The sequence below is a fragment of the Siniperca chuatsi genome, linkage group LG14 (genome assembly GCF_020085105.1).
Source record: "Siniperca chuatsi isolate FFG_IHB_CAS linkage group LG14, ASM2008510v1, whole genome shotgun sequence".
NCBI classification, from domain to species: Eukaryota; Metazoa; Chordata; class Actinopteri; order Centrarchiformes; family Sinipercidae; genus Siniperca; species Siniperca chuatsi.
The window spans coordinates 28,195,941-28,213,531 of NC_058055.1; the positions used below are offsets into that span (position 1 = coordinate 28,195,941).

Genomic DNA, 17,591 nt, shown 5'->3' on the forward strand with positions numbered 1-17,591 from the left:
GAGGGCAGCACCCCTGTAGTTCGCACCCTGTGTTTATGACTATCAGAGGTTTAAATCCAAGCAATAAACCAAAAGGGAAGCCTGATAATACTTTGTTGCTCTCTGACCTCCTCTACCTGCGATCATTTTGATCTCATGTCTTTGGTCAACTTTTATAATCATGTGGATGTTTATCAGCTTTATCCAACTGGCTTTACTGTTGTAGACTAGATTCATCCTTGTTCCATTAGTAACTGCAGTGTCTGCTGCCACAGCAGTTCAGAGCACTCACATGGCATTCGGAGGGCACGTTTCTCTAAAATGTCTTACAGAGCGGTGAATGTAAACCTCTGTGGCTTGCTGGGCCCCAGCAGACTCCCTAAAAGTAGAGTGACTGCAGACTAAGTGGTTTTGAAACCTGCAGTGAAAAAACAGTTCCAGCATGTGATGTTCTGCTTCCATATTTGTCCAGGACGACGCAGACGATGTCGAGTCCAGGCCGGACACTAAGCAGCAGCAGATCGACCCGCTCCAGGAAGTGTCTCTCCTTCAGTTCCTCAAAAGTAAGAGTCTTCTTTTCCCTTGTGTTTCCTGTCTGGTGAGGCTGCAGCGGAGGCAACTAAAGGACAGCAACATCGACACTGTGACTACCCAAGAGCTAAAACCAAAGCAAGACTCCACAGCAGCTTTGACATCTGTATTTTAAGATTTCTGCTAATAAAGGGAACATTATAACGCCTTTGATGTCATTTCATCGTCAGTTGGGAGTTAAAAGATCACTTACCACTGGCGCCGTCCGTGCGTGCGGTTTAAATTTTATTTTTGTGGTGCTCACAGCGGGAACAATACATTTAAAAAACTCAACAGCAACATCACTTTCCAGGACGAAACGTTTCACACAGAGATCTGTAGGTCGTCCAGTGTAACTATGAAATGATTTGAGAATTATGTGAGCACCGTGAACTAAATTAGTTGATTGTATTTGAATTCTTTGAATCTTTGTATTTTGGTGAGATTCTGAGATATCCAGAAGTACTGGATATTTTTGGGTGAACTGTCTCCGTCAGACCTCATCAGCCTTACTGTCCACCACTGTCCCTCAGGTTTTCCTCGCATCGCTCTGCGAACACTGCAGAGCCCCATCTACCTGCTGGTGGTTCTGGCGCAGGTCAACCTGGCGGCGCTGCTGGCCGGCCTCGCCACCTTTATGGCCAAGTTCATTGAGAGACAGTTCAGCCAGACTGTCTCCCTTTCCACCATGATGATAGGTGAGAGTGCACACGGGTTTGTGGAGTTCACCCCCCCTGAAGCGTGCATGAATTTATCATATGTGTTAAAGCAGAAGTCTATAGTATCAAACCGAAGTTATACCAAGTTAACACAGGAAAGTTGGGATCAAACTGACGTTTTTGTCCTCCGGATTTCTTTCTTTCAGGAGGAGTTTGCATCCCACTGGCAGTGCTGGGCACCGTCCTGGGCGGAGCTCTGATGCGGAGGTTGAATATTTCGGTCAGCGGTGCCAGCAAGTTGTGCTCCGCTGCCATCCTGTTCTGCATGTTCTCCTCCACGCCGCTGTTGCTCATTGGCTGTCCCACCCAGAAGGTCGCTGGGGTCTTTCCTTACAGGTAGCCACACCGTCAGTTTACATGCACCAGCTACACGGGCTACAGAGGCCTGGGGAACTCATTTCACCACTAACAGCAGGAGGTTGAGCGGGTTGTCCACTGATCACAGGGTTGGCGGTTCGATCCCCGCCTCCTCCTGTCCACATGTCGAAGTGTGCTTGGGCGAGTGTGTGAATGAATGAGTGGTAAAATCCTTGTGAAGCGCTTTGGATAAAAGTTCTATATAAATGTAGCTAATTTCACCACTGACGGACATTTTTTAGCCATTTTTGAGGAGGTGCAGTTAGCCTGCAGCACAGAATGAACATCCTGACTTTGGTTTTGAACCCTTCTCCAACCGAGGTCAGGAAGGCCAGCGAATGAGTGAAACTGAGCTAAACTGAACAAAACATTGTTTTTACCACTTTTCTGCCACAAGAACAATGTAAAAGTGCACAATGATCAAAACTTAAAAGTTTAATACCGTGTGTGTGTGTGTGTGTGTGTGTGTGTGTGTGTGTGTTTTCAGCCCTGATGCGTTGTCGTGCAGCGATGGCTGTCGGTGTCCTAACGAGGCATTTAACCCGGTTTGTGGTTCGAACGGCGTGGAGTTCCAGTCTCCCTGCCACGCCGGCTGTAGTGCCGTAGAGACAGATACCTCCAACAAAGCTATAGTAAGAATTATTTTCTCATTTTACTTTGACATTGTCGTGCACATTTTCACCTTTTGAAACATCCTCTTATCACATATTTGGACTAATGCAGCACTTTGTAAAAATAATTTCAGATTCACTGTTAAACTACTTGATGCTTTGAATTAAATTTCATGAGGTTGCAGCAACAGTCCGCTCTGTAATTGTGTGCTGCCAGTTCCCGTTTACTCTCTGGGTGCTCATGACTCTTGGTGAAGTGGATGACATCACATCTTGTCTTTTGGCGAATGCTCTTTTGTTTCATACCGATGTTCCCCCAACAGCGATTTCTGTGGAAGTGGTCTTGAGTGAAAACACACAGCATTAAAATGCACGCAGAAACAAACGTAGAAGCCAAACAAAACTCTCTCTGTAGCCCTCAGTTAGTGGAGGGACTGAAAGCTGCTGGTGGAAGCTGGGGTTCACTTTACATAGATAAACGCAGTGCTGGAAGAAGTATTTACGTCCTTTACTTAAGTAAAAGTAGCATTACAACAATATAAAAATACCAAGTAAAAGTCCTGCTTTTAAAATCCTACTTAAGTAAAAGTACACAAGTATTATCATCCTCATGCAGTAAAAGTACTGGTTCGGCAGTAAAATGTCTCCTGGGACTGATTTCTGATTCTGTCCGACATTATTAGATTATTAACACTGAAGCATCAACGTTAGAGCAGCGTTTTACTGTTGTAGCTGCTCGAGATGGAGCCAGTTTTAACTACTTTATACCACTCTAGCAATCATATCAAGTCCCTGAACGATTTAATTAAACCCTCTCGTAATTATACCCCACCCACACATTCGGTTTCACATTACAGAAGCTAAAGGTGCTCAGACTGCTGTTTCACTGCGACTGTAAAATCTAAACGGGCCACTGGGGAGCAGGAATGTGCTTTCATGACATTCTGTCCATTAGGCTTTTCACATGTCTTTTGTACATGTGGACAATTTGGCCCGATGGTGGCGCTGGGGGAAATATTTGGGGTCCCTTAAATCATCATCGTAGGATTCACGCTCTGGGAAGCAAGAGTATCTGCAAGTGTTGAGAGTAACACACAGAGAACCAGGCCTTTATTTTCAGGCAGCTCTGGCCACAAACCAAAGCATTGGCATGGTGTCCTCTGATTGGTGCATTTTAGCTTGTCAATCATGTCTGGTGGTTTTAATGATTGACAGACAGATTTCACAAAAGAGGCCTAGAAGAATCCCACCATTATGGCCATGAAGGAGGCTGTTTCCATTTCATTTGAATTACAAATTAGTTAAATTCAGGAAATGATTTGAATGTAAAAGTGAAACTGAAAAGTAACTTCCTCTCACAGTTTCATAATCTTCATGTGTTCTGATATGACACACTGAAAAGGATTTCTCAGTGGCATCGGATTTTCATTGTCATGTTGGCAGTAATCCTACATTTGTAAAGATGAAACTGAAAGTACAAATTGGAATTTAGACTTTGGTTTTCTGTCCAGATGTTTGCAGCTGCTGTTTGATCTAAGTAAAGGGTTTTTTTGTAATTACGACATTCAATAATGATACTGATAGACAGTTTGTACTTAAACTGAAAAGAGACCAGGATGGATGGAGTTTTTCAAAAGAAGTGACTTTACTGGGCTGGGTTCACTTTCTCTCTCTCCAGCATGTTTCAGTCTCCCCATGCAGCTTTCTTGGAAACATAAAAGTGAAGTTTGAGGAAATGAGGAAGGATAAAGGACAGCAAATACATCCGAGAAGTGACTGATTACTCACTCCTCACCCACAGACTGTGTCATGAATTGTTTACACAGAACTTCTGCTAACAGGTTCATCAGTTCACCAACATCAGAAAGGAAACAAATATTTAGTATCAGATAGAAAAATGACAAAAATACAAAATACTTTCTTCATTTTATTGCAGCTTGAAACTATAAACCACAGCTGAATTCTCCTTATCAAACACACTATGAAGGTGCGTTCAGACAGTTCAAACTCATAGTTCAGGACCTGAAAACAGAGAATGTTTTGGCATTTTGCTTGAAAATTAACTGAAACGATCATTTAATTATCAAAACAGTTGCGGATGAATCTTCTGCCGATTCTTGCCAGGCGTCAAGTTATGCGCTTGTGGCTGAACCACAATGGTTCGGACCAATCGGCGTCCTATGAACTGCTGGCAGCCGCGGGAGTGGTTTAGGTGTCATGACAACGAGAAGCAAAGCGACTGTTCTTTCGAAAACAACAATGGCGGCTCCTCAAGAGGTTCGCGTAGATGCTGCTATAGCATCCGTTAATTCAGAACTGTAGATGTTTCTTTAATGAATGAAGAGCAAAGAACAGCACTGAAGGCTTTTCTCGATGGAAAAGATGTTTTCGCTCTTCTCCCGACTGGCTTCGGCTCTCCTACTACATCATATGGTTCGTTGACCTGATTGGTTGAAGTTAGTGATAGACAGATGGTTCATCCAATCACCTGCCAAGTATTTTTTTTTTTTTTGAAAGTGCACGCCCTTTTCCAAACAGTTTGGAACGACTTCTCAGACGGTTGTGTGTAACAAACCATCTGGTGCGTCAGGGTAATCATTCATGCCACATCTAAAATTTGCACCTAATCAATAAACACCATCAACTTTATTTGCAGTCCCTCATGTTCTTCATTGGTGAAACAGCAGGTAACATTATTCTGATTAACTTCTTCTTTAAAGTGTTTGTCCGTCCTTCGGTCCAGAGACGGATATCTCAACAACTGCTGGCTGAATTTTAACTGAATGTCCTGATCATTCCAGAGGACGAACCAGTTAGATTTTTATGACCTTTCCTCTAGCGCCACCCTCAGGACAAACTTTACATGTTTAGCTCCACTGCTGGTGAGAGTCTAAGAAGAGAGAAATCATCAGGATGTTGTTTGTTCACATTGTGGCTGTAATGAGCGCTGCAGCCTGTAGGGGGCGCTCTCCCCGCCTGTATCCTGACAGTGTGTCTGTTTGTGTAGAACTACACTGAGTGTCGGTGTGTCGGCGGTCTCGGCTTCGCCTCTCCTGGGACCTGCGGCAGCGGATGCTCCCACCTCCTCCTCCCCTTCGTTGCTCTGCTCGGCCTCACCAGCTTCGTCGCCTCCTTCTCACAGACCCCCTCCTACATGATGATACTCAGGTATGAAAGCATGAGAATAAAAATGGGTCTGTAAATTATGAGTTATTTATTTTAATTTATTTACTGCACATAAACATCTTATTTATTCGATATGTCATTTCGATCAGATGATTCTGGAGATACTTCTAAAGATCTGTAGAAAGTGATCAGAGTCCACCTGCGGCAAATTCAGTTGGTTGGACAGGATTTAGGAAGGCACACAGCTCACAGTGAACCAGAAACCGAACCATGAAGTCCAAGGAACTCTCTGTAGGCCTCCGTTAGTTGGAGTAATAGTCTGACATGGACTGAGACCAAGACTTTATCAGACCATCTCGTAAACTGTGACATGGCATAACCACTGTCATCACACAGTGAGGAGGGGGCTTCAGTGGAGGTACATCCACTGTGATAACGCTGGTCTGTGGTCTGGTCAGCCTGGAAAGTCCATTAAAAAAGTCTGCCTGCATTTCGAATGTGCTGCTCACAGCTGCAAAACATTAAAATGCATTCCACATGGTTGTGAAAGAGCTCTTGCTCCATTTGAGGTTGTGTGAAAGTTAAGGCAGGAGGGGTCAGAAAGGGGAGGGTTTTGCCTCAAAGAAGTCAGAACAGACGAGAGCCTTTTATTGTTTCTCACCCCAGATTAATATTTTATTCCAGCCTTCAGCCTGAGATTTCCTATTGGAAATAGATATCAAATAATAGACAAAAGGAGAAAATAATCAATAATGGAAATAATCATTCATTGCAGCCTTACTTCACACAGCCACTTACTGTAAAGTATTTGACAACATACATTAAATATGAAATGAGTACAAAGCTGACACAACAAAACATGTCATGCTGTGAGCTACAACTTGAGCCTCATTGTTAGCCTACATTTATTTACATTTTGGCACATTGGCACCATTAAAGTCATGCTGAATTCACTACTAGCAGCTCCTGTTTGCAATGATGGATGTACAGACAGCTGCTACTGTGTACTTTGATACTGAAGAATACTTAAAAACGGGATGATTCTCAGGCAAGTTCTGCAGCGTCTTTTTTCTGATTTCTAAGCAGATTTATGGCTTTATGGCTCGATGAACATCAGACATGATATCCTGGAAAGTCTCGGTCACACTGAATCTGAAAATATGTAGCATGTCTGTGTGTCTGAAGGGACAAACCCTTTCACCTCACACAGTATCTTTGCCTCACATCTCCCTCCCCAACGATCCCCCACCCGCTTGAAGGGGCACCTCACAGTTGTTCTGAACCAGAACAAAGGAAACAACAACAGAAACAGGGATTGAAATAATGCAAAGTCAGACATGCTTTTACCATGTTATCATAACATCTGTCATTGCATTAATCATCCAGTCATCCACATTCCTTCTGCTGTGTTTCAGCATGTCAGCCAAACAAACAAGGATGAATGCACATGCTCTGGCTGAAAGTCAAATTAAACTTCATCTTCATCTTCATCATGAATGTGATGTTTGTGTCTCTGCTGCAGGACGGTGCCCACAGAGGACAAGTCTTTTGCAGTGGGAGTTCAGTACATGCTGTTCAGAGTGCTCGGTGAGTCAACAAGACGATATCTGTGTTTCTGATTCTTCTGTTTCTCTTCCGTCATCAGTCTTTCAATTGACCAATATAGTAGTTAAATGTTTATATTTAATATTTAGAATGCATTATCAAATTTTAGGGGGATTTTAAGGGGAAATCGCATCATCATCATGAATGCTAATATGCAAAAAGAGATCAGCTCTGCAGTGTTTAGAGAGAAAGAGAGATATTAGAGAAATGCTCATGTTTTATTAAATGTTAGTAAGGCTGTGTTCGGTCTCGGTCCGGCCGTGTTCACTGGGAGGCTGCTGAGCCGTGTTCCGTTGCCCGCTCGCCTGGCTCTGGTTCTGGTGCTCATTCATAGCCCCGGTCCCCAACAACAACCCCCACCCCGGTCCTGAAAACCTCCTCCTCCCAGCAGTCCAAAGCTCCGGTGCTAGTGATGTAAACAAACACCAATACTCCCCCAATGCTCCCAGTCCGGGTAGAGTCAGCTAATGTGATCGCTAACTTAGGTAACTAGCTAGCAGCTAGTACAGTTAGCAGTAGTGCACCGGTAGGTGACTTCCTGTGTTATAAGAGAAACGGTCCATGGTGCAACTATCCCCTGACAGTTGAAAAGGTGCAGCTCCCAAATGGAGTTTGAGGGTTGACTACCCGACTAATGTTAACGTGGTCGACAAAGACTCTTCTCATCGACTAACATTCACAGTACTCAGAAGACTAACCCCAAATGATGTTGGTTACTTCTGGCTTAGGAAATATCCATCATCCTTTCATCCATTATAAATCCGTGTGTGTGTGTGTGTGTGTGTGTGTGCAGCGTTCATGCCCGGCCCGGTGTTGTACGGCAGTGTCATCGACACCACCTGCATCCTGTGGGGTAAAAAGTGCGACAAGCAGACCTCCTGTCACTATTACAACCTGGACGCCTTCAGACAGAGGTTAGTTGTTTTGATATGGATTCACCTTTAACTGTGAACGCTCCATGACACTGATCACAGGTGGACCATGTGTCACACCAATCAAACACTGCAGATTTAAACACATCGAAAGCTCCATTCGGACTAGAGTTATGTCTCTGGTAGATAACACAAGTAAACACAAAATGCAGTTTTTAAATGAAGTTTGTTATTATTAAGGGAAAACAAAATCCAAACCTACATGGCCCTGTGTGAAATAGTAATTGCCCCCTAAACCTAAAAACTGGTTGCTCCACCCTTAGCAGCAACAACTGCAATCAAGTGTTTGCGATAACTTGCAGTGAGTCTTTCACAGCGCTGTGGAGGAATTTTGGCCCACTCATCTTTGCAGAATTGTTGTAATTCAGCCACATTGGAGGGTTTTCGAGCATGAACTGCCTTTTTAAGGTCATGCTAACACATCTCAATAGGATTCAGGACAGGACTTTGACTAGGCCGCTCCAAAGTCTCCATTTTGTTCTTCTTCAGCCATTCAGAGGTGGACTTGCTGGTGTGTTTTGGATCATTGTCCTGCTGCAGAACCCAAGTTCGCTTCAGCTTGAGGTCACGAACAGATGGCCGGACGTTCTCCTTCAGGAGTTTTTGGTAGACGGCAGAATTCATGGTTCCATTTATCACAGCAAGTCTTCCAGGTCCTGAAGCAGCAAAACAGACCCAGACCATCACACTACCACCACCATATTTTACTGTTGGTATGATGTTCTTTTTCTGAAATGCTTTTAAATGAAGGTTGTTATTATTAAGGGAAAACAAAATCCAAATCTACATGGCCCTGTGTGAAAAAGTGATTGCCCCACCTGTTAAAACAAAACTTAACTGTGGTTTATCACACCTGAGTTCAATTTCTCTAGACTCACCCAGGCCTGATTACTGCCACACCTGTTCTCAATCAAGAAATCACTTAAATAGGACCTGCCTGACAAAGTGAAGTAGACCAAAAGACCTTCCAAAGCTAGACATCATGCCGAGATCCAAAGAAATTCAGGAACAAATGGGAAAGAAAGTAATTGAGATCTTTCAGACTGGAAAAGCCATTTCTAAAGCTTTGGGACTCCAGCGAACCATAGTGAGAGCCATTATCCACAAATAGCGAAAACATGGAACAGTGGCGAACCTTCCCAGGAGTGGCCGGCCGACCAAAATTACCCCAAGAGCGCAGCGACGACTCATCCAAGAGGTCACAAAAGACCCCACAACATCCAAAGAACTGCAGGCCTCACTTGCCTCAGTTAAGGTCAGTGTTCATGACTCCACCATAAGAAAGAGACTGGGCAAAAATGGCCTGCATGGCAGAGCTCCAAGACGAAAACCACTGCTGAGCAAAAAGAACATTAAGCCTCGTCTCATCTTTGCCAGAAAACATCTTGATGATCCCCAAGACCTTTGGGAAAATACTCTGTGGACTGAAGAGACAAACGTAGAACTTTTTGGAGGGTGTGTGTCCCATTATATTTGGCGTAAAAGTAACACAGCTGCATTTTGTGTTTACTTGTGTTATCTTTGACTAATATTTAAATTTGTTTGATGATCTGAAACATTTAAGTGTGACAAACATGCAAAAAAATAAGAAATCAGGAAGGGGGCAACCACTTTTTCACACCACTGTACCTGTGCTGGTCAGTGATTTTCATCCCATCTGGAGTGCATATGTGGCAAATTTTTCACCCGCATTGGCCTTTATTTGTTCACATTTAGTCAAACTGTCCCATTAGAACAGCTGAAGCAGCTGTCAGCAGCTCCTGTCTGCAGTGGACCCGTGGACGGACAGACAGCTGTCTCTGGATCACTGTGAGATTGAAGGAAACTTAAAAACAGCAGGATTCTCAGGCAGGTGCTGCAGCAGCTTTTTTTCTCTGGTGTCTAAGTGGATTTCTGGAGGTTTATTCTGGACAGACATCAGAGATACTGATCTCCTCTGGAAGTGTGAGTCACAGTGAATGATTCAATATGTGTCAGTAAGTTCAGATCTGACTGAGTTATGACTCTGAGAAGGAGAGATTTTTGTCTCAAATCCACCTCCTGCAGTATCTTTGCCTCCCCTTCAGCTCTCCGGGACCCCCAGAGGAGGCTTTAGTCTCTCTTTAGTTTCTGTCCTGCTGACTGTCTGTTACAGACCAGCTCCTGTCCTGTCACCAGGGTTAACATGTCATCCTGAACGAGGAGTTAAATCACAGAGAAGGTTTCCTCCCCCACCTCCCCCTGTGATGTTCATCTTGTCCAAATAGGGCTTTAATTATTTTAAGACAGTAGTTCAAAGAAGAACCTTTCTTTTGAAGGCCTGGTTAGACAATCAAAGATTTCCTGTTTCTCTCACAACTTTGAACAGACCAAAATTACACAGTGTTAAAAGGCCTTAAACGGATTAGCTTTATTTGACAAATCAACATGTTCGCTGTGAGTCTGGGGTCTGTCGTGTTGATGTGACCAAGCAGGTCAAATTTGTTACTTTAAACTATTAGAATCTAGTTTGTGGCCTTTTTCTACTTCTTGATTTGGTTTATTGACAACATTGTAATATATTTATGAAATCCAGCATATCAGACTTTGTCAGGGACAGAACAATGAAGTCCTGGACTTATTCCCATCATTGTCCCTGTTTTTTTCACAGTCCATCAGCCATTTATCAAGATGCAGGCATCCAATGTCTGACCAACCAAAAAAAAAACTAGAAAACTGAATCATATGAACAAACAATAAAGTTTAGATAAACAAACAATATTTAAAGTAGAAGGCGGTTGTATGAAACTATTCAACATGCAAATATCAATGAATTAAAAAGTAAAAAACATAAAACAGCATTTAAGCAAATATGCATTTTCTCATGAGGAAGGCTACTGTATCTAGCAGCAGCTGTTGAAGATGTTGTGATACATCTGTGAAAAATGACCATGACCACCTGTGTGTTTGTGTGTGCAGGTTTCTGGGTCTGCAGGTGGTTTTTGTGTGCGGGGGACTGCTCTGCTTCCTGTTGACCATCGTGGTCCTGCGCAGGAGGGCCAGACGTCAGGAACCACAGCTGGAAAGTAAAGGAGGGTACGAGCTGGTGAATGAGCAGAAAACCCAGGAGAACGCTTCGTCCAAAGAAAAAGAACTGAAGGGCATCAAGACCTGAAAAAACACAACAAGCGGACGCAGGACAGAAAGACGCAGAGGCTGAAGGAGAAAAAGGAAGAGTTCAGAAAGTAGGCTAAGATGGTCGGAAAGGAACATGGAAGCTGCCACACTGCTGCGAGTCACTCAGTGTGTGCTGAGTGTTTCTCCTGCCTTCCATGTAAAGGACCAGTCAGCCTGCATAACAAGGCTAAGATACTTTTTGATATCATATTTTATTACATCCATACTTTAAATGCTCTGCTAACATTTCCAGTGTTGGAAGAAGTATTTTTTAACTTAAAAAGTAGCAATACCACAGTGTAGAAATACTCCTATTGGCTTCAAATGGACTTAAAGTACCCAGTCCGTTTCAAAACAATCAATATGATATATAATTGGATTATATTTTTCATGCATTCTGGTGAAAGTATTTTAATTACTTTATATACTGCTAGGTAGCTTAATCTATAATGATCATCACAATAATCATCTTAATACATAACTTTGTTGATTATAATTTGTGCTAATAATCTGAATCTGCAAGTAACTAGTAACTAAATCTGTCAGACAAATGTAGAGGAGTAAAAAGTCCAATATTTGCCTCTAAAAGTGGTGGAGTAGAAGTATAAAGTGGCATAACATAAGCTGATCCATATATTGTGACTTATATGATGTATACACTGTTTTTATATGATGTAGTGAGCCCAACCAAATGTTGAATCTGGTGCTGACGTTTAATAAGCTGCAGTTCCTTTAATGACCACTAGGATCCGCTCAAAGAAAACTCTGACTGTATTGCAGTGAATGTGAAAACTCCCAATTAGCTGTGAAATGCTAGCTGCTTGGCTCTAGAGATAGCAATGTCTGCCGCTACTTTGGTCCAGGCTGAAATTTTAAACTATTTTGAGATTATTATTATTATTATTACTTTGGTGATCCTCTGATTTGTCATCTAGCGCCGTTCATCAATTGCAATAGCTGGGTTTCAGCCTGTGCAGGGCAGTCGCTATGCATACTTATAACACAATATGTAGAATTCAAATACTTTGCACTAAAATGTCAAGATTTGGGCCTGAATCCATCAGCAACACTACTAAATACCCATATACAGTGGTTTTCAGCCGAAAAAAGTGGTTTAGGGGTTTAGCTACTCTTAGTCTGGGTTTGATTACATTAAATGATAGACTTTGGCTGGTGTTAGGCATCCATATTTGTTTGGTTTTCGGGTATTATTAAGTGACGAGTCAGATATTTCTGCAGTTTGAGAAAAATCTGAGTTTCCCAGTAGTAATTACGATTTGGATGTCGACATGATCTCTATTTACAAGTCGGAAACTCATAATTACTCAGATTTAATAAGACTGTGGCATAAATACAGCCTCACAGAGCCACTAGCATGACTGTAGACTCTTGCGACCTTCTCTTACGTCCTTAATTACACCTAGCTTTAGCTTCTTTTTGCTCAAATTAAGGCTTTCTGGCTCCAGTAGTTTCCAGGCTCAGGGACAGCTCTGAGCTGTGAGGTGATTTTGGTGTCGTGGCCACAGTCGGTACTGCAGGTCACATGACTCACACACTTGCTAACTGGACAATCATTGAATAAGAAATGGCTATAAAAAGCATGGATACATTTTTATGAGCATCAAAATTACTCTGAAATGGTATTGAGCCATCAAAAGGTCTTGGGGTGCCCTGGTGGCCGAGGGATTAAAGGGACAGTTCACCCCAAAATCAATTCCTCTCACCTGTAGAGCTGTTTATCCATCTAGATAGTTTTGGTGTGAGTTGCTGAGTTTTGGAGATATTGGCTGTAGAGATGTCTGCATTTTTTTTTTATGATGGGACTATATGGCACTCGGCTTTTACTCATGATTCGTACATTTGAAAAACTCAACAGCAACGTCTCTTTCCAGAAATCATGACCCGGTTAATCAAGATAATCCACAGATTAGTTGTGAGCAGTCTTTCTACCAATAGTTCCTACATGAAACAACAAATCTGTGGATTATCTTGATTAACAGGATTATGCCCTAAAAATAAAAATAAAAAGGTCTGTAAAGAGCTGTAACCCTAAACACCAAAGTATCCAGATGTCTTAATACAGCCATGAGAGCTTTGGAAAGCCGTGGGAGATGTCACAGACACTACATCCATGTTTTTCTGAGATTGAAGAGCAAACTGAACGTGTTGACATTTTAATAGTCATATGACTCGGCTGGCATCTGGCCATCATGTTGGTTCTTTGAATTCATTTAAATGTCAATAAAAAAATATCTGACGTGTTTTGATTTGGGGTTTTGTTTTTAATTAGACGATACAAAAACCCACAAACATTAATCTCAGTACGTAACTGTAACTCTTATGTTTCTTCATTACCTCCTCTGCAGTGATGAGACTTTACAATCACATGTATTTTTTTAAGCAAAGAAAATGTATAAAAGCAATTTTTTATAGATTCTTTTCATCAAATGAGTTATTTGATATTTCTTTATACTGATGGACTGCAGCTTTAACTCAGATCGAACAGTCTGGACCTTTTCACTGAGGTAAAAGTTTTGTTTTTGCTGTCGTCTGTAGCATCTTTGTGTTCTCACTTTGATCAAAATACTGTATATATTCTTGAGTTTTTTGTTAAATGTTTTTGTTCCTTTGTTTTGTACATTCTCCATTATTTTTTAGTTTTTTCTTTGTTAATATACTTTGACATATGATGGTGTTGACTATGTTTCAGTGTTGAATGAAACTTTCTAAAAGGCCACTGTGCAGTACCAAGGGAACAGCTCAACCCCGGAGTTCAGAAAGACCTATATTACACACATATATTACAACATATATTGTATAAAAAAATGCATCTTTGGTCCTTCGGTGGTCCAAGTGATGCTATTTAAAAGTGTATTTGTATTATAAAGCGTAAACCCTCTGTGTATTTGCATTTGCATAATTCTACTGTTTTAGTTAGGCTCAAGTTAGCAAACTGGCTAACTAAAATTATTAGCTAACTAAGATTTTCTGCCTTATTCACTGGACTGTAGTCTAATGTCAAAAGCGTCTGCGGTTCTGGTTGTCTTGCTTCACCTTCTGATGTGAAATTCTCTATTGTTATTCCTACGTTTGATAAATGTTTATAAATCTAAAACTCTGAGTGAATTTTAAGAAATTTAATAAATCTCTGATATAAATCAGCTGTTTCCAGATTCTGTTGTTTTTAAACAAGGCACAGATGCTTTTTGCTTCCTGAAAACACAAACTGTGTTCATCCAGACTGAAATAACTCAACTATTGGATGCAGCCCGTCCTCACCTGTAAAACCAAGTAGTATTGTTCCCTAAACCTAACCAAACTGTGACCATTTCACAACGTTAATCACATGTTCAACATCATGTGTCTTATGTTATGCAACTTTTCAGACCCTCTTAGCGACTTTATTTCAAAAAAGCGACAGATCATCAGCGAAAAGGCGAGAAATACATTCAATTATATTGTAATTCATTCCCATGCATGCTGCGGCTCTTCTGCCAACAGTGTCTCTCTTCCTCTCCTCTCCACTCTCTCTCCGGATCTCTGGATTAGGATGTTATAGCTGGTAAATATGTAAATAGTTCGTTTGATCTTCTCCCTCCTCCTCCCTCCCTTTGTAGATTCTTTCATTTATTTTTTTACTTCAAATTCACGATGTCCCTGTAGTGAGTTTGGGATTATTTGGCCAAAGATTTTTCTATCTACGTTCTATATTGCTCAAGCTAAGGTGATCTCTCCCTCACTGCACTAAGCTGTTTGCAAATGAATGCACAAATTTGTCAATTGCAAAACTTCTCACTAAGAGATTTATTAAAAGTTAAGAGCCAAATAAAATAACTGCAATCTTCGTCACAGTATTTATTTAAAACATTCCTGAGCTCTGATGATCTGCACACAGACAAGTCCGGGCAGCAGCTTTAAATCGTTGTTCGTAGAAACGTGTCAACTCCGTGGCAGTTGGAGCTCAGACACTCCTGTTTGTTTTCTGCTGCAGGCTCAAACATGTTAACTGCTCCGGTGATGACGTCTGTCAGTCTGACATGCATCAAATAAGAATTTAAATGTCAATCATTTAGAGATTTATTCAGCTGCACTGAAGTGACCCAACCCATCATTTCACCCCTTAATGCCAAAAACTGTCATCGATGCCACAACACGTGAAACACCGTGAGACACTCAGTGATGTTACACAACTTACCTTTTGTACCAAACATTCAAGGCCACTGATTCCGGCTGAAATAAAGCTGAGCAAAATCTGATCCTTTCTTGACTGAACTCCACTGCGTTTCTCTGCTGAACTCTCGACTCCAGTTAATATTTCAATCATGTCAGATCAATAATTTAAGTTTATCCACTTCATAGTTTTGAACCAGGACCTTCAGACCTTGAGCCCGTGAAAAATAAGGTGTGCCAAATGTACAAGGCTACAGCTATTATTTCATTGTGTCAGATAAATATTTAATTAACGGGGATGTTGCACCTGGTATAATCTGGTTTCTAATCAGGTTTTTCTCACGTACAACAGATTTCCCGATTAACCTGATTTATTGCATGCATGTAAACGCACGCGTTTTCATCACAACTTACCACTGAAGGAAGCGTTCCATTGAAAACTAATGACTGATCCCATTCACCTCCATTGTTCTGAGGCGGAGGCAGAAAATCTGGAATCTGTAATCTGTTTCCACAGTCACATTGTGGGGACTCGCCTTCCTTATGGGGACAAAATGCACGTCCCCATAAAGTAAATCATTCCATTTTAGGGTGAAGACTTGGTTTAAGGGTAAGGTTAGGTTAGGGTTAGGGTAAGTCTCCAGGGAATGAATGTAAGTCAATGTATAAGTAAAAAAAAAGTAATACTATTATAATAAAATAAAGGAAATAGATGCACAAATTAAAGGGAAAGTCAGCGATTTTTGGAGAAAGATTGTTCATATTTGAACTCAACAGCCAAACAAATTCACCCCTCCCTCCAGTGCTCCTTCAGAAGTTTCGCCCCCCAAATTCATGGACGCACATCGCCAAGGCAACGACACTAACAACTGGGCAATATGGCAAAATCCAGAGTGTCTGCTGCCCGAGGGTAAGTTAGCCTCAATAAGGGGAAGCAATTTTTATCGCTGTGAAAATACAGGTGGCATATGTTTTTTGTAGCTACTGTAGCAAGTGTGACAAATATTTAAATAGGTGCTGAAGCCAAATACTTATTTAAGCCAAAGTCGAAGTCAAGGAGTAGCTTAGCCTATGTATCGGTAACATTATCGCTAGTAACTTGTACTCTACGGTCAGTGATACATGGAGCAACACTGTTTATTGCGAATTTTAAAAGAACAAGGATTTTCTTCTTACTGTGGTGTAATTCCACAGACGAGCACAGAGGCAGGACAAGTAACGTTACACAGTAACTCCAAGGGAAAGAATGTGAGGTCTGCCATAGCAAGGAAAATATTTTCATAGCAAGTCATATCTCCGATGTTATGTATATTTAATTTCTATCACGGTGTAGCTCCATTCCTCTAGTGACGGGACTTACGGCTCTTTGAAGGGAGCCGGCTCTTCATTCAGTGCCACTTCTGCTGGTCGCCGCCTCAGTTACTTTCTTATTTGTTGCAAGAAATAAATATGCAAGACTCTTCATCTGCAATACATTGAAATATTCAGTCATATTGATGGTAAAAAAGTGGGATATGTTGAGAATAACTATCCGTGTTGAATAACAAAATAACACCCTACTAATGAAATGAGTATGGTTAATAAATACTTACACAACTCTATACAGACACATAGAGTATATTTAAATAAAATTTGTACGATATATTATGAAACAAAATATTTCTGCTTTGTTCAAAAGTGTCATTTGTCCATTGTCATGCGTTTCATCTCCCGGTGTGATCGGGAGCTCATAGAGCCGAATCGTTCTCGACCGACACGTCACTACGTTCCTCGAGGAAGAGGACGAGGAAGAAGGAGAGTAGCCGGCGCGAGCATGAGTGTTGCTGATTGGCTGGAGTGGCGTTGTGTGGCTCGGTATGAGCCACTTTGCTGTTTGTACTCAGCCCTGGCTCTGTGAATGAGAAACAGATTTGTCTTCAGCTGAACGGACGGCTAGGACTGAGAGGAGACTTGACTAAAACTGTATTGGATTAGAATCGCTGACTGCACCTTTAAACAAAGCAATGCAGCAGCTTAAATACAGGACAATGAAGTAATACAGAATGTAATGTTTTCAAGTGGCATTGTTTTGGTCTGTGCAGCAGGATATCTGGTCCTGTCTGGCTCAACAAAAGAAACTCATTTCAAGGTCATCTGCATGTTTAGCCACATCATCCTAAACACAGCTATCATCATCATCATCATCATTTTTGTAAATAATAATGATGGAATAATAATTTATAAATAATATCATCTTGTAAAGTGAAGTGAGAGACGCAGACAGGAAACAGTGTTTCCGTCTAAAGGATCTATTTCATCACGAAGACGTGGGACAGTCTGCTGCCAAAACACAGAATAAGAGGAAGTGAGTGTTTTGTTTGCGTTTGGTTTTTTTAAGGGTTTTATTT

At 41.5% G+C, this 17,591-nt stretch overlaps 1 protein-coding gene across 1 annotated transcript in view; it reads left to right on the forward strand.

Annotated features, from left to right (window-relative positions):
- slco2b1 (solute carrier organic anion transporter family, member 2B1) overlaps nucleotides 1-14,195 on the forward strand; it is a 33,587-nt gene extending 19,392 nt beyond the window's left edge. Inside the window, exons 9-16 of the mRNA XM_044221242.1 lie at nucleotides 452-542; nucleotides 1,083-1,247; nucleotides 1,415-1,604; nucleotides 2,113-2,257; nucleotides 5,244-5,404; nucleotides 6,885-6,949; nucleotides 7,761-7,881; nucleotides 10,837-14,195. Coding sequence (XP_044077177.1) covers nucleotides 452-542; nucleotides 1,083-1,247; nucleotides 1,415-1,604; nucleotides 2,113-2,257; nucleotides 5,244-5,404; nucleotides 6,885-6,949; nucleotides 7,761-7,881; nucleotides 10,837-11,032 — 1,134 coding nt within the window. The 3' untranslated portion in view covers nucleotides 11,033-14,195. The remainder of the gene's footprint in view (nucleotides 1-451; nucleotides 543-1,082; nucleotides 1,248-1,414; nucleotides 1,605-2,112; nucleotides 2,258-5,243; nucleotides 5,405-6,884; nucleotides 6,950-7,760; nucleotides 7,882-10,836) is intronic.
- Nucleotides 14,196-17,591: the final 3,396 nt, after the last annotated feature.